We start from the raw sequence: 23,406 nt of genomic DNA, 5'->3' as shown, positions 1-23,406 counted from the left end.
TTCTCTCTTCTTCCAGAATAGCATGAGCACACGGACTTGCAGTGCCCCCAGCCCCTGGCTTCCCCGGGTCACATCCAGCCCTCACAGGATCCTCATCGCCACCGGGTAAAGTGAGCCTGGCCCACCAGCTGACATCAACGCCCCCGTTTTCCAGGTACACAAACTGGCACAGCGGCCAAGGATTTCCCGAGTCCTTCTCAGGTGCTGGGCTCCCTACACTCATCACCTCATGCAGACCTCCCCACAACCCTGTGGAGGAGTCGCCCCATTTGACACATGTGGACACTGAGACTCAGAAAGCGGACTTGCTTGGGGTGGTCCAGCCACCGGCAGATGTGGGCCAAGCAGTCCTGACCACAGCAGAGACCCTGGGCAGACTCCAGAGGGCCTGCTGAGCCAGATGCCAGCACTGCCCACCCCATCAGCGCCTCGCTGTCCTTGGGAGCTTGCTTGTGCCAGCTCGCTGGGATGGCCTGACACCTCACCTCCACCTGGCCCTCCTTCCCTTCGTTCACGTGGGTCACTCCCGTGCCTGACCAGACCCCCCTTCCACAACTCTCCACCCCGACCAGGCGCTCACATCTCACAGCCTCTGCTCCAGCCATTGCCTCTACCTAGAGTGCCCTTCCCTTCAGTGCTGAGCAAGCCAACTCTTCCAGCAACTTCTCTCTCCTCCCTGGGCTGCCAGAACCTCTTCCAAACTTTCCCAAGACCCTGTGCCTATCTCCTCAGCACCCGGAGTCCTGGATCTTCAGTACCTGCCCTGCCCGGGGAGGTGACCCGCCAGCATCCACAGCTCCCCATCAAGGCAGGTCAGGACTGGTGTCCCAGGAGTGGCAAGGAGTGCTATGGGGATGGGGCAGTGCCACTTCTGGGGGGCCATGGAGGGGGTCTCTCTGGGGTAGTATTCCTGCCCACAGGCCTTGTAGGGAGTCTTCCAGAGCCAGGAGAGTCACCTGACCTCCCGCTACCAGGGCTGGCTGAGACCCACCTCTGCTTCTCCTGGCACCCCAGCTCAGGCTCCAAGGTTCCCACTTACACCCAAGCTCCCCTCCCCACCCCAGCTTCCAGAACTCACTATTTGCAGATATTGATAGCGCCCTCCCCCAGCCAGGTTCCCTTCCCCACCCTGGGCAGTGCAGTGAAAAGAGCCTGAGCCTTGCCGCGCCCCACCCCCCGCCCCAACCCCAACGGAAAGACTAGGGGTGCTCTCCCCACGCCCCTCCGCCTGGTCCCCACAAGCAGCCACAGTCCCAGCCTCCGCACCCGCCCTGTTCTGGAACCGCGCCTGAGGCTTGGGTGGTGGGGGGCACAGCACACAAAGCGCCTTTTGAGCCCCGCGCCTCGGGGACGCCCCCTGCCCAGGCCGAGGGAGGGGATCCAAGGCATGAGGCTTTGCCCTCTGGGGCCTGGGAAAGGTCCTGGGGGCAGCCGGGTTGGGGGAGGGCGCAGTCGGAGCCCAGTAGTCCCCCTGGCATCCCGCCCCCCTCCCTGTCTCGATGCCCCCAACCCCCGGGCCGGAACTCGCGTCCCCGCCTCTATGGTCAAGCTCAGGGAGGGAGGGGGCTGTGAGAGCCGTGACGGCGTGGTGGGGGGGCGGTTGGTGCGCCGCCTGCCGGGAGGTGGAGGCGGAGGGCCAGGAGTGCGGGGATGCAGGGGCTGAGGCGCGGGCTCCCCAGGACGCCAGGGTCAACTCACCCATCTCCCACCGCTTCTCAGCAGCAGGGGCAGCAGCGGCGGCGGCGGCGGCGGCGGCGGCGACGGCGACCGCTCCGCGGCCCCCAGCGGAGAGATGCTGGCGTCCGCCGCAGCCTCTCGCCCCATCCCGGGCTCCGGCGGCGGCTGCGGCGGGCGCCAGGCAACGTGGGCGGCTCGGCCAGGCCAGGCACCTATCTCCGCCCCACACCCCCACCTCCACCCTGTCCGGCGGTCCAGGCACGGCCGCCTGGCTGCACCCCCGGGCCGCGGCGAGGGGCCGGCGAGTGGACGGGCGCGGGGTAGGGGCCCCCCCGGGAGGCGCGCGTCGGGGGAAAGAGGTGTGTGGAGGCGAGGCCCGAGCGCGGTCAGCAGAGGTGCAGGTTCCCGCTGGGCTTGGCGTCTCAGGCCACTGGCCCACCCCACACCGGATCCGTTCCCTGCGCTGCGCAGGGCCTGGGGGCGCCTCTGGCCGCAGTCTCTGGCCAAAGCTCCGCGCCTCCGGCGTGTGCGATCAAATGTATGTGTGTCTGTCTGTCTGGCGTGTGCCAGGGTCCGCGTGTCCGGTTCTGGTGTGTGCGTGGATGTGTGCGCCCGTGTTCTGCTGTGTGCATGGGACTGTGTGCCCTACAGCTCCCGGGAGTGCATGGGCGTGTACATCTGTGTTACGGTGTGTGCCCGGCCCTGGCGGCCCTTCCTGCGTGTACCTGAGCCGGGGTTGTGTGCACATGTCCGTGACCGCGTGGAGAGGCCTCTGGGGCCTGTATGCGTGCGTGGCTCTGGGCAGCTGTGGTTACGTGTACACCCATCCATGATCGTGTGCAGAGGCCTGGGCTTCTATTGTGGTGCGTGCATGGCGCTAGGCCTTTTACCGAGTCTACACACGTCTGTGTCTGTGCAGGTGGCCAGAGTATACCGCCACTGGTGCACGGGCTTTGTCCACCTGTATCCTTCTGACTCCCTCCATCGCTGTATATGCCCAGAGTCATCGTGGCCCCGTGACTCCTGGCTCTGGAAGTCCAGGGCGTAAACCTCCCCCTCCCTCGCCCCCCTCAGCAGGCACTAAAACTCCCATGGTCGTCGCTCTACCCACCTCTTGAGTCTCCTCTCCTGCCATCTGGCCACCAGCGGTTCTCCAAGCGCCCACCACTTCACACTCTGGCCCCTCACGATCTTGCTTCGGGCTCCCAGGCGGCCTCCCAGGCGGCCCCCACGCGCTTCCCGCCCTTCTGGAAGTTCCTTCCGCCTCATTCGTTGATTTTCTACATTGCTACTCTCCATATGCTAATATCTTGGTGAGGATTTCCTTGTCTCTATTTATGGATAATAATAATGCAAGGAATTTTGAACACTTTAACTTCACTTAACATGCTCTGCATTTATGTGTGTTGTTGCTTTGTGTTTTAATTCTATCTTGTGTCTTTTAAAAGTACTCAACATTTTTGTAACTGATATGATACGTCCAATGTTCATTTCAATTTACCTATATATTTAATTATTTTTTTCCTCTCCTTGCATCTCAGAATTTCTATCTGGGACCATTTTTCTTCTGTTGGTTTATGTACATACTTCAGAATTTTCATGAGTGAGAATGGCCTGGTAATGAATCTCTGTTTAAGAAATGTTTTTATTTCCTCTTACTGTCTATTCATTTTCACTGAATAGACAGTTCTAGGTGGGTAGTTATTTTCTTTGATCATATAGGAAGTGTCATTCCACTGTCCTTTGTCTTTCATAGTTGCTATTGAGAAATTAGCTGCCTACCTGTTTCTCCTTTGAACATAATTTATTCCCCACCATGCCCCTTTCCTGCACAATCTTCGGTTACTTTCACGATTGTACCTTTTTTTTTTTTTTTTAGTGTTTGCATATTTTTGACAGAGACAGAGACAGAGAGAGAGCGTGCGCGCGCACACACAAGTGGGGGAGGGGCAAAGAGAGAGGGAGACACAGAATCTGAAGCAGGCCCCAGGTCCAAGCTGTCAGCACACAGCCCTGACGTGGGGCTCAAACTCACGGATCGCAAGATCATGACCTGAGCCGAAGTCGTATGCTCAACTGACTGAGCCCACCTTTGTTTTGGGTTTACTGCAGTTATGTTATTATGTGTCTAGGTTTTGATGTCTTATTATTTACCTTAATAAACAATGAATATTTTGTAATTTGAATTCATTTGGCTTTTTGAATCTGTGATTTGGTGTCTCAGATTAAATATATTTAGACTTTCTTATCTAGCTTCCCTGTTACTTGACCTCTCTCGTGTATCCATGGTTGTTTTTTGTTTTTTGTTTGGTTTTTTTTTTGGTCTCTTTCTTATATTCTCAATTATTTCTTCTATTTTCCTTGTTAATTGTCATTTATGCTGTATCCAATCTACTCTCTATAGAAATTTTGGTTGTTGCATCTTTAAAACAGTTTTCTTTGGGTCTTAAACAAGTCTAAAGGGGTGCCTGGGTGGCTCAGTCAGTTAAGCATCCAACGCTTGATTCCAGCTCAGGTCATGATCTCAGAGTGTGTGGGTTTGAGCCCTGGGTGGGACTCTGGGCTGACTGCATGGAGCCTGCTAGGGATTCTTTTTCTCACTCTCTTTCTGCCTCTCCCCTGCTCATGCTCCCTCTCTCAAAATAAATAAGTAAACTTTATTTAAAAATCTATTAATACAGTTTTTTACTCTGTGAAGAATATATCTTTTATATCATTTACTGAGGACGTGCTTTTAACAAGATGTAAAGGATAAGGGTAGGGATCACAAGTCAGAAAATAGGAATGACTACACTTTAGTTCCTTTTTTGTTTTTCAGTGTTAAAGTGTACAATGTGATGAATTGATATATGTATACATTCTGAGAGGATTTCCATGAGCTGAGCAATTAATATAGTCAATCCCTATATATATATATATGTGTGTGTGTGTGTATGTGTATATATGTGTATATATATATATACATATGTATATATGTGTGTGTATATATATATATAGGTGAAAACACTTAAGTTTTAGTTTGCTAGCAAATTTTGATTATAGGACACAGAATTATCAAGTATAGCCACCATTTCATACATTAGATCTTCAAACCTTGTTCATGTTATAACAAAAGCTTATCTGCTTCTATCCACCTCTACCCATTTTCCCCACTCTCTAATCCGTGGCAACCAGGGATGTGCATATATATACATAGTGTGTGTGTGTGTGTGTGTGTGTGTGTAACATTTACTTTATCCCTCAGTCCATCAATGGAAGCAGATTTTTTTTTCCCCATACCTTGGCTATTGCAAATAGTGCTGTTGTGAACATGGGAGTGCAGATATCTCTCTGAAATAATAATTTAATTTCTTTTGGATAAATATATTCAGAAATGGGGCTGATGGGTCATATAGTAGTTCTATATTTTTTATGAGAGAGAAAGAGAGAGAGAGAGAGAGAGAGAGAGAGAGATGGAGGAGGGGCAGAAGGAGAGAAAGAGAATCTTTAAGCAGCCTCAATGCAAGGCTAGATCCCATGACCCTGAGATCATGTCCTGAGCTGAAATCAAGAGTCGGGTGCTCAAATGACTGAGCCACCCAGGCGCCCCAAGGTAGTTCTATTTTTAATTTCTTGAGGAACCTCCATAGTGTTTTTAGTGGTAGCAGGACCACTTTACATTCCCACCAACAGCATATGAGCGTTTCCTTCTCTCCTCTTGTTTTTTGGATGATAGACATCCTAACAAGTATAAAGTTGTGTCTCATTCTCTGTTAATCAGCGATGTTGAACACATTTTCATGTATGTGTTGGCCATTTTTATGTCTTGGAAAAAGGTCTATTCAGGTCTTTTGACCATCTTTCAATTGAGTTTTCTAGCTAGCTATTGCATTGTATGAGTTCCGTATATGTTTTTAGATATTAACCCCTTATTGGTTATGGTTTGGAAATATTTTCTCCCCATTTCATAAGTTGCCTTTTTAAAAACGTTTTTATTTGGGCTCAGTTGGTTGGGCATCCAACTTTGGCTCAGGTCATGGTCTCAAGGGTTCTTGGGTTTGAGCCCTACACTGGGCTCTGTGCTGACAGCTCAGAGCCTGGAGTCTGCTTCAGATTCTGTCTCCTTCTCTCTCGGCCCCTCTCCTCTCCTGCTTGTGCTCTGCCTCTCTCTCTCTCTCTTCAAAAATAAACATTAAAAAATAAAATAAAAAGGTTTTATTTTAATGAGCCAGTGTTCATCATAACAAGTGCCTTCCTTAATCCCCATCACCTATTTCACCAATCCCCTCCACCCACCTCCCTTCGGGTAACCATCAGCTCTCTGTAGTTAAGAGTCTGTTTCTTGGTGTCTCTCTCTTTTTTTCCCTTTGCTTATTTGCTTTGTTTCTTAAATTCCAAATATGAGTAAAATCAGAGTATTTGTCTTTCTCTCTTTTACTTAGCCTTATAGTCTCTAGTTTCATCCATGTAATGGCAAGATTTTGTTCTTTTTTGAATGTTTACTTCCCTTGCTCTAGGAGATACATCTCAACAAATGTTGATATGACTGATGTTAGAGAAATTACTGCCTATGTGGTCTTTTAGGATTTTGATGGTTTCAGGTCTCACATTTGGATCTTTAATCTACTTTGAGTTCATTTTTGTGTATAGTTTCAGTAAGTGGCTCAGTTTTATTGTTTTACAATTGGCTGTCCTGTTTTCCCATCACCATGTATTGAAGAGACTATCTTTTCCCCCATTTTAGATTCTTGCCTCCTTTGTCATAGATGAGTTGACCTAATAAGTGTATACTTATCTCTGAGCTCTCTTCTGTTCCATTGATCTGTTTGTCTTTTTTGTGCCAGCACCATACTGTTGTGTTTATTTTTTTTTTTTTACTTTTTATATTCTCATTATTTTTTTTCTTCCTTTTAACTTTAAAGTCTGTCTGCTTTTATTTATTTTTCTTTTTTAGGACCATCTTGTTTTGATTACTACAGCTTTGTAGTGTATCTTGAAATCTGGAATTGTGACACCTCCAGCTTTGTTTTTCTTTCTCAAGATTGCTTTAGTTATTTCAGATCCACTGTGATCAAGAAAAAAAAGAGACAGACCCAAATAAATAAAATCAGAAATCGAATAGGAGAAGTCACAAAAGACACCACAGTAATACAAAGTAGTATAAGAGAATACCATGAACAATGATATGCCAACAAATTGGACAACGTTCAAGAAATGGATAAATCCCTAGAAACATGTAATCTTCCAAAACTGAATCAGGAAGAAATAGAAACTCATTTCTGATTTTGTTTGTTTGAGTCTTCTTTTGTTTTCTTTTCAGTGCAAAGTTTCCTCAACCCTTTCTTTTAAAAACCAGCTTTTAGTTTTGTTCATCTTTTCTATTGCTTTTCTGGCTTCTCTTTTCTTTCTTTCTTCTTTCTTTCTTTCTTTCTTTCTTTCTTTCTTTCTTTCTTTCAGGTTTGTTTGTCTGCTGTTTGTTTATGTATCCAATCTATTGATCTATCTATCTACCTACCTATCTATCTAACTATCTAGGCAGGGAGAGAGGGAGAGAATCCCAAGCAGGCTTTGCACTGTCAGAGCCCGACATGGGGCTCAGTGTCACGAACCACGAGAACATGATCTGAGATGAGATCAAGAGTCAGATGCTTAACCAACTGATCCACCCAGGTGCCCCATCTGCTGTCTTTATTTCTGCTTTGATCTTTATTATTTCCCTTCTTTTCCAATATTTACTCATTGATTTTCTGTCTGGATGACCTATCCTCTGTGGAAGTAGGGTATTAAAGTCTTCCATTATTGTGTTTGTTTTTCTCTTCGGGTCTATTAGTATTTGTTTAATATAGGTAGGTGTTCTTCATGTTGGGTGTGTATATATTTATGAGTGTTATATCTTCTTAATCAATTGACTCCTGTATCATTGTATAATGACCTTCTTTGCCCTTTGTTACTATTTTTGGCTTAAAGTCTATTTTGTCTCATGTAAGTATAGCTACCCCTGCCTGCTTTCTTGTGGTTTCCGCTTGCATGGAATATCTTTTTCCATCCCTTCCCTTTTAGACTATGTACATTAAAGCTGAAGTAAATCTCCTGTAGGAAGCATACTTTGGGTCTTATATATATTTATCCATTCAGTCACTCTATGTCTTTTCATGGGAGAAGTTAATGCATTTCTTAAACAAGTTTTATTTGAGATGGGGGGAGAGGGGTAGAGGGAGAAAGAGAGAGACTCTCAAACAGGCTCCATGGCGAGCAGGGAGCCCCTGACGTGGGGCTCAATCTCATGACCCTGGGATCGTGAGCTGAGATGAAATCAAGAGTTGGGCACTTAACCAACTGAGCCACCCAGGAATCCTTTCAATACATTTTCACTTAGAGTACTTACTGATACGTAAGGACTTGCTTAAGCCATCTTATTGTTTCCTGGCTGTTTTGTGGTTCCCTTCTACCTTTCTTCCTCTTTTGCTGCCTTCCTTTCTGAACTGATGTTTTTCTTTAGTGGTATGCTTTGATTCTCTTCTGTTTATTGTGAACCTATTGTAGGTTTTTGCTTTCTGGTTACCATGAGACTTGCACGAAGCATCTTACATATATAACAGTCTATTTCATACTGATGACAATTAAATTTCAATCACATACAGAAACCCTACCCTTTTGCTTCCTCCCTTTATATTCTTCATGTCAAAGTTTACTTCTTTTTATGTTGTATATTCATTAATAAATTATTGTACCTATAGCTGTTTTTTTAAACACTTTGTCCTTTCACCTTTAAACTAGAATTAAGTAGTTAACACACCATCATATTGGAGTAGGAGTATTCTGAATCAGAGTATGTTTGTCTTTACCAGTGTGTTTTATATTTTCATGTGTTTTAATGTTAGTAATAAGCATCCTTTCATTCCAGCATGAAGGACTCCTCTCAGGATTTCTTACAAGACAGGTCTAGCTGTGGTGAGCTCCCTCAGCTTTTCTTTGTGAGGGGAAGTCTTTATTCTGCCTTCATTTCTGAAGACAACTCTGCCAGTTAAGTCTTCCTGGTGGGCACTTTCTTTCCTCTGTACTTTGACTATATCACTGCATTCTCTCCTGGCCTGCAAGCTCTCTGCTCAGAAATCTGCTTTAGCTTTACGGGGTTTACCTGGTATGGGAGTTTTGTTTTGTTTTGTTTTGTTTTGCTTTCTCTCCCATTGCTTTTTAACTTATTTCTTTGACTTCAATTTATTCAGTTTTATTATAATGTGTCTTGGAGAGGATTATCATGGATTGTTTTGTCTTTTTTTTTCAATATATGAAATTTATTGTCAAATTGGTTTCCATACAACACCCAGTGCTCATCCCAAAAGATGCCCTCCTCAATACCCATCACCCACCCTCCCCTCCCTCCCACCCCCCACCAACCCTCAGTTTGTTCTCAGTTTTTAACAGTCTCTTATGCTTTGGCTCTCTCCCACTCTAACCTCTTTTTTTTTTTCCTTCCCCTCCCCCATGGGTTTCTGTTAACTTTCTCAGGATCCACATAAGAGTGAAAATATATGGTATCTGTCTTTCTCTGTATGGCTTATTTCACTCAGCATCACAGTCTCCAGTTCCATCCACGTTGCTACAAAAGGCCATATTTCATTCTTTCTCATTGCCACGTAGTACTCCATTGTGTATATAAACCACAATTTCTTTATCCATTCATCACTTGATGGACATTTAGGCTCTTTCCATAATTTGGCTATTGTTGAGAGTGCTGCTATAAACATTGGGGTACAAGTGCCCCTATGCATCAGTACTCCTGTATCCCTTGGATAAATTCCTAGCAGTGCTATTGCTGGGTCATAGGGTAGGTCTATTTTTAATTTTCTGAGGAACCTCCACACTGCTTTCCAGAGCGGCTGCACCAATTTGCATTCCCACCAACAGTGCAAGAGGGTTCCCGTTTCTCCACATCCTCTCCAGCATCTATAGTCTCCTGATTTGTTCATTTTGGCCACTCTGACTGGCGTGAGGTGATATCTGAGTGTGGTTTTGATTTGTATTTCCCTGATAAGGAGCGACGTTGAACATCTTTTCATGTGCCTGTTAGCCATCCGGATGTCTTCTTTAGAGAAGTGTCTGTTCATGTTTTCTGCCCATTTCTTCACTGGGTTATTTGTTTTTCGGGTGTGGAGTTTGGTGAGCTCTTTATAGATTTTGGATACTAGCCCTTTGTCCGATATGTCATTTGCAAATATCTTTTCCCATTCCGTTGGTTGCCTTTTAGTTTTGTTGGTTGTTTCCTTTGCTGTGCAGAAGCTTTTTATCTTCATAAGGTCCCAGTAGTTCATTTTTGCTTTTAATTCCCTTGCCTTTGGGGATGTGTCGAGTAAGAGATTGCTACAGCTGAGGTCAGAGAGGTCTTTTCCTGCTTTCTCCTCTAGGGTTTGGATGGTTTCCTGTCTCACATTCAGGTCCTTTATCCATTTTGAGTTTATTTTTGTGAATGGTGTGAGAAAGTGGTCTAGTTTCAACCTTCTGCATGTTGCTGTCCAGTTCTCCCAGCACCATTTGTTAAAGAGGCTGTCTTTTTTCCATTGGATGTTTTGCTTTCCTGCTTTGTCAAAGATTACTTGGCCATATGTTTGTGGGTCTAGTTCTGGGGTTTCTATTCTGTTCCATTGGTCTGTGTGTCTGTTTTTGTGCCAATACCATGCTATCTTGATGATGACAGCTTTGTAGTAGAGGCTGAAGTCTGGGATTGTGATGCCTCCTGCTTTGGTCTTCTTCTTCAAAATTCCTTTGGCTATTCGGGGCCTTTTGTGGTTCCATATGAATTTTAGGATTGCTTGTTCTAGTTTCGAGAAGAATGCTGGTGCAATTTTGATTGGGATTGCAGTGAATATGTAGATAGCTTTGGGTAGTATTGACGTTTTGACAATATTTATTCTTCCAATCCATGAGCAGGGAATGTCTTTCCATTTCTTTATATCTTCTTCACCTACCTTCATAAGCTTTCTATAGTTTTCAGCATACAGATCTTTTCCATCTTTGGTTAGATTTATCCCTAGGTATTTTATGCCTCTTGGTGCAATTGTGAATGGGATCAGTTTATTTGTCTTTCTGTTGCTTCATTGTTAGTGTATAAGAATGCAACTGATTTCTGTACATTGATTTTGTATCCTGCAACTTTGCTGAATTCATGTATCAGTTCTAGCAGACTTTTGGTGGAGTCTATCGGATTTTCCACGTATAATATCATGTCATCTGCAAAAAGCGAAAGGTTGGCTTCATCTTTGCCAATTTTGATGCCTTTGATTTCCTTTTGTTGTCTGATTGCTGATGCTAGAACTTCCAGCACTATGTTAAACAACAGCGGTGAGAGTGGACATCCCTGACGTGTTCCTGATCTCAGGGAAAAAGCTCTCAGTTTTTCCCCATTGAGGATGATGTTAACTGTGGGCTTTTCATAAATGGCTTTTATGATCTTTAAGTATGTTCCTTCTATCCCGACTTTCTCAAGGGTTTTTATTAAGAAAGGGTGCTGGATTTTGTCAAAAACTTTTTCTGCATCGATTGACAGGATCATATGGTTCTTATCTTTTTTTTATTAATGTGATGTATCACGTTGATTGATTTGTGAATGTTGAACCAGCCCTGCATCCCAGGAATGAATCCCACTTGGTCATGGTGAATAATTCTTTTTATATGCTGTTGAATTCGATTTGCTAATATCTTATTGAGAACTTTGCATCCATATTCATCAGGGATATTGGCCTGTAGTTCTCTTTTTTTACTGGGTCTCTGTCTGGTTTAGGAATCAAAGTAATACTGGCTTCATAGAATGAGTCTGGAAGTTTTCTTTCCCTTTCTATTTCTTGGAATAGCTTGAGAAGGATAGATATTATCTCTGCTTTAAACGTCTGGTAGAACTCCCCTGGGAAGCCATCTGGTCCTGGACTCTTATTTGTTGGGAGATTTTTGATAACCGATTCAATTTCTTCGCTGGTTATGGGTCTGTTCAAGCTTTCTATTTCCTCCTGATTGAGTTTTGCAAGCGTGTGGGTGTTTAGGAATTTGTCCATTTCTTCCAGGTTGTCCAATTTGTTGGCATATAATTTTTCATAGTATTCCCTGATAATTGTTTGTATCTCTGAGGGATTGGTTGTAATAATTCCATTTTCATTCGTGATTTTATCTATTTGGGTCATCTCCCTTTTCTTTTTGAGAAGCCTGGCTAGAGGTTTGTCAATTTTGTTTATTTTTTCAAAAAACCAACTCTTGGTTTCGTTGATCTGCTCTACCATTTTTTTAGATGCTATATTGTTTATTTCTGCTCTGATCTTTATTATTTCTCTTCTTCTGCTGGGTTTAGGCTGCCTTTGCTGTTCTGCTTCTATTTCCTTTAGGTGTGCTGTTAGATTTTGTATTTGGGATTTTTCTTGTTTCTTGAGATAGGCCTGGATTGCAATGTATTTTCCTCTCAGGATGGCCTTCACTGCATCCCAAAGCGTCTGGATTGTTGTATTTTCATTTTCATTTGTTTCCATATATTTTTTAATTTCTTCTCTAATTGCCTGGTTGACCCACTCATTCGTTAGTAGGGTGTTCTTTAACCTCCATGCTTTTGGAGGTTTTCCAGACTTTTTCCTGTGGTTGATTTCAAGCTTCATAGCATTGTGGTCTGAAAGTATGCATGGTATAATTTCAATTCTTGTAAACTTATGAAGGGCTGTTTTGTGACCCAGTATATGATCTATCTTGGAGAATGTTCCATGTGCACTCGAGAAGAAAGTATATTCTGTTGCTTTGGGATGCAGAGTTCTAAATATATCTGTCAAGTCCATCTGATCCAATGTCTCATTCAGGGCCCTTGTTTCTTTATTGACCGTGTGTCTAGATGATCTATCCATTTCTGTAAGTGGAGTGTTAAAGTCCCCTGCAATTACCACATTCTTATCGATAAGGTTGCTTCTGTTTATGAGTAATTGTTGTATATATTTGGGGGCTCCGGTATTCGGCGCATAGACATTTATAATTGTTAGCTCTTCCTGATGGATAGACCCTGTAATTATTAGATAATGCCCTTCTTCATCTCGTTACAGCCTTTAATTTAAAGTCTAGTTTGTCTGATATAAGTATGGCTACTCCAGCTTTCTTTTGGCTTCCAGTAGCATGATAAATAGTTCTCCATCCCCTCACTCTCAATCTAAAGGTGTCCTCAGGTCTAAAATGAGTCTCTTGTAGACAGCAAATAGATGGGTCTTGTTTTTTTATCCATTCTGATACCCTATGTCTTTTGGTTGGCGCATTTAATCCATTTACATTCAGTGTTATTATAGAAAGATACGGGTTTAGAGTCATTGTGATGTCTGTATGTTTTATGCTTGTAGTGATGTCTCTGGTACTTTGTCTCACAGGATCCCCTGTAGGATCTCTTGTAGGGCTGGTTTAGTGGTGACAAATTCCTTCAGTTTTTGTTTGTTTGGGAAGACCTTTATCTCTCCTTCTATTCTAAATCACAGACTTGCTGGATAAAGGATTCTCGGCTGCATATTTTTTCTGTTTAGCACACTGAAGATCTCGTGCCAATCCTTTCTGGCCTGCCAAGTTTCAAAAGAGAGATCAGTCACGAGTCTTATAGGTCTCCCTTTATATGTGAGGGCACGTTTATCAATGGGCAAATTTTTTTTAATAAAAAAATAAAATTCCCTTATTTATATCAAACTCAGTTTGGCTAATGTGAGAGAATAGGTATTAGAAAAGGAGAAGGGGCGGGAGGCAAAAGAGAAGGGAGGAGAAGAGGAAAAAAATGGAGCACAGGGGCTGCTGGAGAAGGACTGGGGAACAGAAGGAAATGGAATCTACATGGTGATAGAAGATAAAAGGAATGTTTTGTCTGCTTCTTTTTATCTAGACTGAAGGTGGAGAAGTAGACTAGATAAAATTTTAAGTTCTAAACTATATTCTTGAATTCCCAATACCCATCCTCTCCTCATACAAAAGGCATTTTCTGAAGGATGGAGAATCCTATCCTGACACAGTAGACACCATTCTCAAATTGAAGGCCAGAGGGTCTTCCTGAATTGAAAGGAAGAGCCTTTAGAGACTTCCTTAATTAGAAGCCATGTCATTTCTAGGCCATGTGACAGCTTCACCTGGAGAAGTGTAGAGTTCTGAAACCAATCTTTCAGAGCTTTCAGGCTTTGATAACTCAAAAATAGGCGATGAGCTCATTTTGGAAATGCTACATTCCTTTTATGAAATGATACAGAAAAACTGGTGGAAAATAGCTAACAGTGGTATTTTTGATTGACATTCTAGACCCGCACAAACATTAGTAATCTAGATAACGAGATTAATAAAATAATCTGGAATTAAGAATCTATAATTAAGAAACTAGATAAAATCAAATCCCAGGGTACATATTTTACTATAGAATTTATTCGCACTTCACAATGCCTGATTTAGGAGCAATTGTAGAAATATACTTGTGTTTTGAGATGAAAAACACACATTGCTGTTGTGCTAGAGAAATACTTTATAAAGATGGGCAGGAAGAGGCCCTGTGTTTGGATGTGTACATTATAGAGTACTTGTGAACACCTTCACCCTACCATTTCCTCTTAAATGTTTAGGAGAACAGCTGAGCCATTCTCTCCATAATGTAGACATGGTTCAACAAATGGAATTCTCAGGTCAGTTCCTCTATCTACAGACTTTAAATGTGATACAGAAGCCACTAGCTTTATAGCACACCAGCGATGAACTCAAGATGTAGCTATAATTAGGACTTGGAAACACAGACGAAAGACAGAAGGAATCTTCAGTTTCCTTTACCATAACTTTGAAAATACAAAACGGGTGCCATCTTGTGGTTATTTTAATAAGGTCGCTCTTAATGACTTTCTGGAGAGGCAACTTAACAAAATCTCCTATTTCTTTCTCCTTGAAAATACTGTTAAAATTATCTTTCTTAAACTCTTGGACTTGGTACTCTTACAATCTGGAGATTTCATTAAAATGCTAGACCTACCCACATAAAAACACAATCACAATAATATTAGGTGACTACCAACCATGAAAAACATGGCAAGAAATTTTCATAATTCTTAAGAACCGCTCAAGACCTGCCTCTCGGTTGTGAGCATGTTGAAAGGTAGGTAAAGGTTTTCGTAAAAACGGTGACATGAACACAGGGGTCCTTCCATCCTGGGAACTGCGGGTGGAATAGATCCAAGATAAATACCCACTTTTCAGCCCACTTATTTACTTCTAACTTGTTACAAGAAGAATATATGTTACGTTTGTAGTTAACAAAAAGAATCACTAAACCAGGGGTACGAGGTTCACCTTACCCGAGAACTGTGTTACTGGATGCTCCCGGGAAAGGTGACACCACATTTTGTGTGTGTGTGTGTGTGTAAGTCTTGTAGAAGAGGCACGCATCTTACCATTAAGTATTGTTTGTGTACTAACTTCCTGGGAGCATCAGGCATGCCACAGACAAATTTGGGGCTGGATGGGCTATGAGTCAAAACACGTGCTCCCCAACAGAAGCGTCTCGGATCTGGGCACTAGCCGCCGGAACTCAAACAGATTTCCGCAGAATTTCTCCAGGAAACCTTCGTGTGGGGCAGAGACGGGCGCTCGGTCCAGTGGCTGCTTTCTAATCTGCTGTCACGTTTGAGACCCTGTCCTTTCCTTCCCGGAAATGAGCCTTCGTCCCTGCAAGGTGGCGCCAGAGGCCTGGCCAAGGCGGAGGCGCAGGCGGAGCGGGAGCCCCCAGCGGAGGAGACTGAGCCCAAGTCCCAGGCCAGGCGGCAACCCGAGGCAGGGCCTGGCTCAGAGCCGCTCCCGGCCTCTAAGCACGAGTCAGAGCAGTTCTTCGGTGGAAGACAGGAACCCGAGATGACTTGGGCTTCGGGGCAGTTGCCAGTGCCCGCTGGGGTGCCCCAGTGAGTGTCAGTGAGGGGGGATTCCTCGCTGCCAGCATCACCGTCGGAAAACCAGGTGCCCGAGAGACCCCGTTGCCACACCGACTGCCTGGAGGCGCCCCTCTCCTGCCTCTTCCAAAGGCTGGGATGCGAAGAGGGCGCGCACCCCTGGATCTTCCTGCTGGTGCCCATGGTGCTGACGGCCACTCTGGGCACCGGTTTGATATACCTGCCCAAGGATGTAGAAGAAAACCTTGAGGAGCAGTACACCCCAATAGGGAGCCCAGCCAAGGCCGAGTGGTGCTTTGTGCAGGAACGCTTCACCGCCAACGACTCTTACCGCTTCTCCATCTCCAGGAAGAGCACCGAGGTCTCTTTCGCTTGTATGCTAGCGGTCTCCAACACCACCTCCCTGCTAGAACCAGCAATCTTATCAGAAGTTAGTAAAGTGGATGACGTGATCCAGGATCTGTATGCGATGGGAGAAAACGGAACCCAGATCCACTACAATCAGGTGTGTGCCAAGCACCAGGGTCTCTGCGTGCCTTCCAACCCACTCCTGTATGCCTGGCAGATGAACAGGGACCTCGACCTGAGAAATGTCACTTTCCCAATCTACAACCACACCGGTCAGCCCACCTACCTGGCTGGCACCATTGGAGGAACCTTCTTAGGTGAGAGGATGGGAATGAACCAGTTACTCCTGGAAGCCAAAGCCGTGAGGCTGCTCTACTACCTGAAAACTGAGGATGGAGAGGACAACGAGCATAGTAAGAAATGGTTGACCCATTTTGTGAACCAATTTAGCAACATTGAAAAGAGTGTGGCCTCGAAGAGGATCCAGGTATCTGGTGGCTGAGTTTTATAGGGAGACCAGAAGGTGGGAGGGGTAAGAACACGTTTTCCAAGTAGTAGCACTCCTGGATTATTTATTGGAGTCCTTGACTTGCAGCTGGGAGTGCTCTACTCTGTTTGACACTTAATCCAACTTCCTTAATCTCACACACCAAAGGATGCCACACAGCATAAATCCTTAATAATATTCTAGTGGAAAACACAAATCCTACATCCTTAAGGTAGGTCTGCTCAGTGCAGACATTGATTATCAGGTTTTCCAGTCAAATTACTTTAAAATCCTTCCTCTTAAAGTCTTTGCTATTTTGGGGGAACCCTCTGAAATGTGTTTGGGGTTCGTTGGAATAAAAGCAAAAAACTTTTAAAAAGTTCCATGGTATTATTGAAAAGAGAATTAGCTCACCGTTTACCAAGTAAGTTATATAGCCTAGTGCCAGGCACATGCTAGCTATTCTGTAACTAATAGTTGTGAATAAGCCTGGTCAAAGTGAGACAACTATTGGAAAAATACCAGATCCTTCTGAAATATCGATGAAATTAAAATAGTAAAAGACAACGACCTACTAAAATTTTAGAAAAAGCCACAATTTCTGTAATTATGAATCGTTTCACAGTCTTAGGTAGATCTCAGATTTTGTGTATTCAGGAGGTTTAAACTTGGGTTTCTGAAAGAAACTTTGGAAAGCATGTCACAGATTTGTGGGAAGAAGCACACCTATGTTAATCTTCTTTATTCTAAAATCACGATTCACATATTTTGATCTTTTACTAAATCTTAACCTGTTTCAATCAGTAAGCTATAGTGTTTCAATAGGGTTTGTAACTCACACAAATATTGGAATGAAAAGTTATTTACTTGACTAAATTTTTGTGGCAGGTGGTCTACTTTACATCAATTCCTACACAACTGGAACTTGAAGCAACTTTGATGACAGTGATCCCTTTGTTTCACTTGGCATACCTTCTAATCATATTATTTGCAATCCTATCATGCTACAGGTGAAATGGTTTCATTGTTTCTTAACTCTTTTTAACAGATATTTTTGGGTGGCAAAATACATATAAATGATATAAAATATGCCAATCTAATCATTTTTAAGTGTATATTTCAGTGGCATTAATTACATTCACACTGTTGTGCAACCATCACAACTATCTGGTTTTTTTTTTCCTCATTTTTATGTTTCTACGTTTATTTATTTTTGATAGAGAGAGACAGAGCACAAGTGGGGGAGGGGCAGAGAGAGAAGGAGACAGAATTGGAAGCAGGCTCCAGGCTCTGAGCTGTCAGCACATAGCCTGCCACGGGGCTCGAACCCACAAACCGGGAGATCGTGACCTGAGCCGAAGTTGGACGCATAATGAGCCACCCAGGCACCCCACAACTGTCTGTTTCTAAATCTTTCCATCCCCCTAAACAGAAACTGTATAACCCTTAGGCAGTAATTCTCCATGGCCTCCCCCCAGTCCCGGCTAACCTTCATCTACTTTCTATCTCTATGAATTTGCTTATTCTAGAGATTTCATATAAGTGGAATCACACAATATTTGTACTTTTGTGACTGGCTTATTTCACTTGGCATAATGTTTTCAAGGTTCCTCTATATCCTAGCACGTATCAAAACTTCATTCATTTTTATGACTGGTATTTCACCGTATACATACAGCACTGTTTGTTTATACACTGAACTGTTGATGGGCACTTGGAATGTTTCCACTTTTTGGCTTTTGTGAATAATGCTGCAATGAACATTGATGTACAAATATTTTCTTGAGCTCCTGTTTTCAATTATTTTCAGTATATACCTGGGAATGGAATTGGTGGGTGGAGTGATAATTCTATGTTCAGTTCTTTGAAGAACCGCCAAATCCTACCAGCAAGGTATAAAGGTTCCAATTTCTCCGCATCCTCACCAACACTTGTTTTTTGTTTTATTGATAATAGTCAACTTAATAGTGACAAAGTGTGGCTTGATTTACATTTCCCTAATTACTAATGATCTTAAGTATCTTTTCATGTGTTTATTGGCCATATGTACATCTTTGGAGAAATGTCTATGCAAGTCCTTTGCCCATTTTTTAATTTGGTTGTCTTTTTGTTTTTGAGTCCTATTGTTGGTGAGTACTTTGTATATTTGGTTTTAAGTTTATTTTTTTTTTATTTCGAGAGAGAAGTATGAATGGGGGAGGGTCAGAAAGAGAGGAGAGAGAGAGAATCCCAATCAGGCTCCACACTGCCAGCACAGAGCCTGATGCGGGGCCTGAACCCACAAACCATGAGATCATGACCTGAGCTGAAGTCAGATATTCAACTGACTGAACCACCCAGACACCTCAGTATTTTGTATGTTTTAAATATTAAACCTTTATCAGATATATGATTTATAAATATTTTCTCTCACTCTGTGTACTGTCTCTTCACTTTCTTGATAATGTCTTTAATGCACAAGAGTTTTTAATTTTGATGAAATCCACTTTATCTTATTTTGTTCTTTTGCTACTTATATCTAAGAATCCATTGACAAGTTCAATGTCATGCACATTTGCCCTGTGTTTCCTTCTAAGAGTTTTATGGTTTTAGCCCTCATATTTAGGTTGTTGATCAATTTTTAGTTCACATTTGTATATGTAGTGTGAGTAGGGGTTTAACTTCATTCTTGTGCGTGGAAATCCATGTGGAAATCCATGTTTCCATGTTGATTGCTGGAAATCCAGTTTTCCAAGTCCCATGTGATGAACAGACTATTCTTTCCCAGTTGATTGGACTTGGCATCCTTGTAAACAATCAATTGGTTGTAGATGTATGGGTTTATTTCTGGACTCTAAATTATATGCCATGAGCCTACATGCCTGTTGATGTGCCAGGACCACACTATTTTGATTCCTGTAGCTTTGTTATGAGTTTTGAAATCTGGAAATCTCAGCCCTCCAATTTTTATCGTCTTTTTCATGATTATTTTGGATATCTAGGACCCTTGCAATTCCATATGAATTTGAGGGTTGACTTTTCCATTTCTGGGGTGGGGGGAAGGTCATTGAAATTTTGATAAAGATTGTGTTGAATCTGTAGGTTGTTTTAAGTGAGATTAACATTTTTTTATATGAAGTTTATTGACAAATTGGTTTCCATACAACACCCAGTGCTCATCCCAAAAGGTGCCCTCCTCAATACCCATCACCCACCCGCCCCTCCCTCCCACCCCCCATCAACCCTCAGTTTGTTCTCAGTTTTTAACAGTCTCTTATGCTTTGGCTCTCTCCCACTCTAACGTCCTTTTTTTTTTTTTTTTCTTTCCTTCCCCTCCCCCATGGGTTCCTGTTAAGTTTCTCAGGATCCACATAAGAGTGAAACCATATGGTATCTTTCTCTGTATGGCTTATTTCACTTAGCATCACAGTCTCCAGTTCCATCCACGTTGCTACAAAAGGCCATATTTCATTTTTTCTCATTGCCACGTAGTATTCCATTGTGTATATATACCACAATTTCTTTATCCATTCATCAGTTGATGGACATTTAGGCTCTTTCCATAATTTGGCTATTGTTGAGAGTGCTGCTATGAACATTGGGGTACAAGTGCCCCTATGCATCAGTACTCCTGTATCCCTTGGATAAATTCCTAGCAGTGCTATTGCTGGGTCATAGGGTAGGTCTATTTTTAATTTTCTGAGGAACCTCCACACTGCTTTCCAGAGCGGCTGCACCAATTTGCATTCCCACCAACAGTGCAAGAGGGTTCCCGTTTCTCCACATCCTCTCCAGCATCTATAGTCTCCTGATTTGTTCATTTTGGCCACTCTGACTGGCGTGAGGTGATACCTGAGTGTGGTTTTGATTTGTATTTCCCTGATAAGGAGCGACGCTGAACATCTTTTCATGTGCCTGTTGGCCATCTGGATGTCTTCTTTAGAGAAGTGTCTATTCATGTTTTCTGCCCATTTCTTCACTGAGTTATTTGTTTTTCGGGTGTGGAGTTTGGTGAGCTCTTTATAGATTTTAGATACTAGACCTTTGTCCGATATGTCATTTGCAAATATCTTTTCCCATTCCGTTGGTTGCCTTTTAGTTTTGTTGGTTGTTTCCTTTGCTGTGCAGAAGCTTTTTATCTTCATAAGGTCCCAGTAATTCACTTTTGCTTTTAATTCCCTTGCCTTTGGGGATGTGTCGAGTAAGAGATTGCTACGGCTGAGGTCAGAGAGGTCTTTTCCTGCTTTCTCCTCTAAGGTTCTGATGGTTTCCTGTCTCACATTTAGGTCCTTTATCCATTTTGAGTTTATTTTTGTAAATGGTGTGAGAAAGTGGTCTAGTTTCAACCTTCTGCATGTTGCTGTCCAGTTCTCCCAGCACCATTTGTTAAAGAGGCTGTCTTTTTTCCATTGGATGTTCTTTCCTGCTTTGTCAAAGATGAGTTGGCCATACGTTTGTGGGTCTAGTTCTGGGGTTTCTATTCTATTCCATTGGTCTGTGTGTCTGTTTTTGTGCCAATACCATGCTGTCTTGATGATGACAGCTTTGTAGTAGAGGCTGAAGTCTGGGATTGTGATGCCTCCTGCTTTGGTCTTCTTCTTCAAAATTCCTTTGGCTATTCGGGGCCTTTTGTGGTTCCATATGAATTTTAGGATTGCTTGTTCTAGTTTCGAGAAGAATGCTGGTGCAATTTTGATTGGGATTGCATTGAATGTGTAGATAGCTTTGGGTAGTATTGACATTTTGACAATATTTATTCTTCCAATCCATGAGCAGGGAATGTCTTTCCATTTCTTTAAATCTTCTTCAATTACCTTCATAAGCTTTCTATAGTTTTCTGCATACAGATCCTTTACATCTTTGGTTAGATTTATTCCTAGGTATTTTATGCTTCTTGGTGCAATTGTGAATGGGATCAGTTTCTTTATTTGTCTTTCTGTTGCTTCATTGTTAGTGTATAAGAATGCAACTGATTTCTGTACATTGATTTTGTATCCTGCAACTTTGCTGAATTCATGTATCAGTTCTAGCAGACTTTTGGTGGAGTCTATCGGATTTTCCATGTATAATATCATGTCATCTGCAAAAAGCGAAAGCTTGACTTCATCTTTGCCAATTTTGATGCCTTTGATTTCCTTTTGTTGTCTGATTGCTGATGCTAGAACTTCCAGCACTATGTTAAACAACAGCGGTGAGAGTGGGCATCCCTGTCGTGTTCCTGATCTCAGGGAAAAAGCTCTCAGTTTTTCCCCGTTGAGGATGATGTTAGCTGTGGGCTTTTCATAAATGGCTTTTATGATCTTTAAGTATGTTCCTTCTATCCCGACTTTCTCAAGGGTTTTTATTAAGAAAGGGTGCTGGATTTTGTCAAAGGCCTTTTCTGCATCGATTGACAGGATCATATGGTTCTTCTCTTTTTTTTTTGTTAATGTGATGTATCACGTTGATTGATTTGTGAATGTTGAACCAGCCCTGCATCCCAGGAATGAATCCCACTTGATCATGGTGAATAATTCTTTTTATATGCTGTTGAATTCGATTTGCTAGTATCTTATTGAGAATTTTTGCATCCATATTCATCAGGGATATTGGCCTGTAGTTCTCTTTTTTTACTGGGTCTCTGTCTGGTTTAGGAATCAAAGTAATACTGGCTTCATAGAATGAGTCTGGAAGTTTTCCTTCCCTTTCTATTTCTTGGAATAGCTTGAGAAGGATAGGTATTATCTCTGCTTTAAACGTCTGGTAGAAGCCATCTGGTCCTGGACTCTTATTTGTTGGGAGATTTTTGAAAACCGATTCAATTTCTTCGCTGGTTATGGGTCTGTTCAAGCTTTCTGTTTCCTCCTGATTGAGTTTTGGAAGAGTGTGGGTGTTCAGGAATTTGTCCATTTCTTCCAGGTTGTCCAATTTGTTGGCATATAATTTTTCATAGTATTCCCTGATAATTGTTTGTATCTCTGAGGGATTGGTTGTAATAATTCCATTTTCATTCATGATTTTATCTATTTGGGTCATCTCCCTTTTCTTTTTGAGAAGCCTGGCTAGAGGTTTGTCAATTTTGTTTATTTTTTCAAAAAACCAACTCTTGGTTTCGTTGATCTGCTCTACAGTTTTTTTAGATTCTATATTGTTTATTTCTGCTCTGATCTTTATTATTTGTCTTCTTCTGCTGGGTTTAGGCTGCCTTTGCTGTTCTGCTTCTATTTCCTTTAGGTGTGCTGTTAGATTTTGTATTTGGGATTTTTCTTGTTTCTTGAGATAGGCCTGGATTGCAATGTATTTTCCTCTCAGGACTGCCTTCGCTGCATCCCAAAGCGTTTGGATTGTTGTATTTTCATTTTCGTTTGTTTCCATATATTTTTTGATTTCTTCTCTAATTGCCTGGTTGACCCACTCATTCGTTAGTAGGGTGTTCTTTAACCTCCATGCTTTTGGAGGTTTTCCAGACTTTTTCCTGTGGTTGATTTCAAGCTTCATAGCATTGTGGTCTGAAAGTATGCATGGTATAATTTCAATTCTTGTAAACTTATGAAGGGCTGTTTTGTGACCCAGTATATGATCTATCTTGGAGAATGTTCCATGTGCACTCGAGAAGAAAGTATATTCTGTTGCTTTGGGATGCAGAGTTCTAAATAGATCTGTCAAGTCCATCTGATCCAGTGTCTCATTCAGGGCCCTTGTTTCTTTATTGACCGTGTGTCTAGATGATCTATCCATTTCTGTAAGTGGGGTGTTAAAGTCCCCAGCAATTACCACATTCTTATCAATAAGGTTGCTTCTGTTTATGAGTAATTGTTTTATATATTTGGGGGCTCCGGTATTTGGCGCATAGACATTTATAATTGTTAGCTCTTCCTGATGGATAGACCCTGTAACTATTATATAATGTCCTTCTTCATCTCTTGTTACAGCCTTTAATTTAAAGTCTAGTTTGTCTGATATAAGTATGGCTACTCCAGCTTTCTTCTGGCTTCCAGTAGCATGATTAATAGTTCTCCATCCCCTCACTCTGAATCTAAAGGTGTCCTC

At 42.6% G+C, this 23,406-nt stretch overlaps 1 protein-coding gene across 1 annotated transcript; it reads left to right on the top strand.

The window, feature by feature from the left end:
* The first annotated feature begins 14,766 nt into the window (after positions 1 to 14,766).
* LOC124519794 (patched domain-containing protein 3-like) lies at positions 14,767 to 17,412 on the top strand. The gene is made up of 4 exons (XM_047090211.1): positions 14,767 to 14,776; positions 15,353 to 15,508; positions 15,611 to 16,398; positions 17,287 to 17,412. Exons 1-4 carry the CDS (start codon positions 14,767 to 14,769, stop codon positions 17,410 to 17,412), a joined length of 1,080 nt encoding a protein of 359 aa, XP_046946167.1.
* Positions 17,413 to 23,406: the final 5,994 nt, after the last annotated feature.

The sequence above is a fragment of the Lynx rufus genome, unplaced genomic scaffold (assembly GCF_022079265.1).
Source record: "Lynx rufus isolate CCGP_SWC_20201006 ecotype Redwood Valley unplaced genomic scaffold, mLynRuf1.p SCAF_29, whole genome shotgun sequence".
Classification (NCBI taxonomy): Eukaryota; Metazoa; Chordata; class Mammalia; order Carnivora; family Felidae; genus Lynx; species Lynx rufus.
Note: the sequence above shows the minus strand (reverse complement) of the source record. Positions and strands in the feature narration are given on the sequence as shown.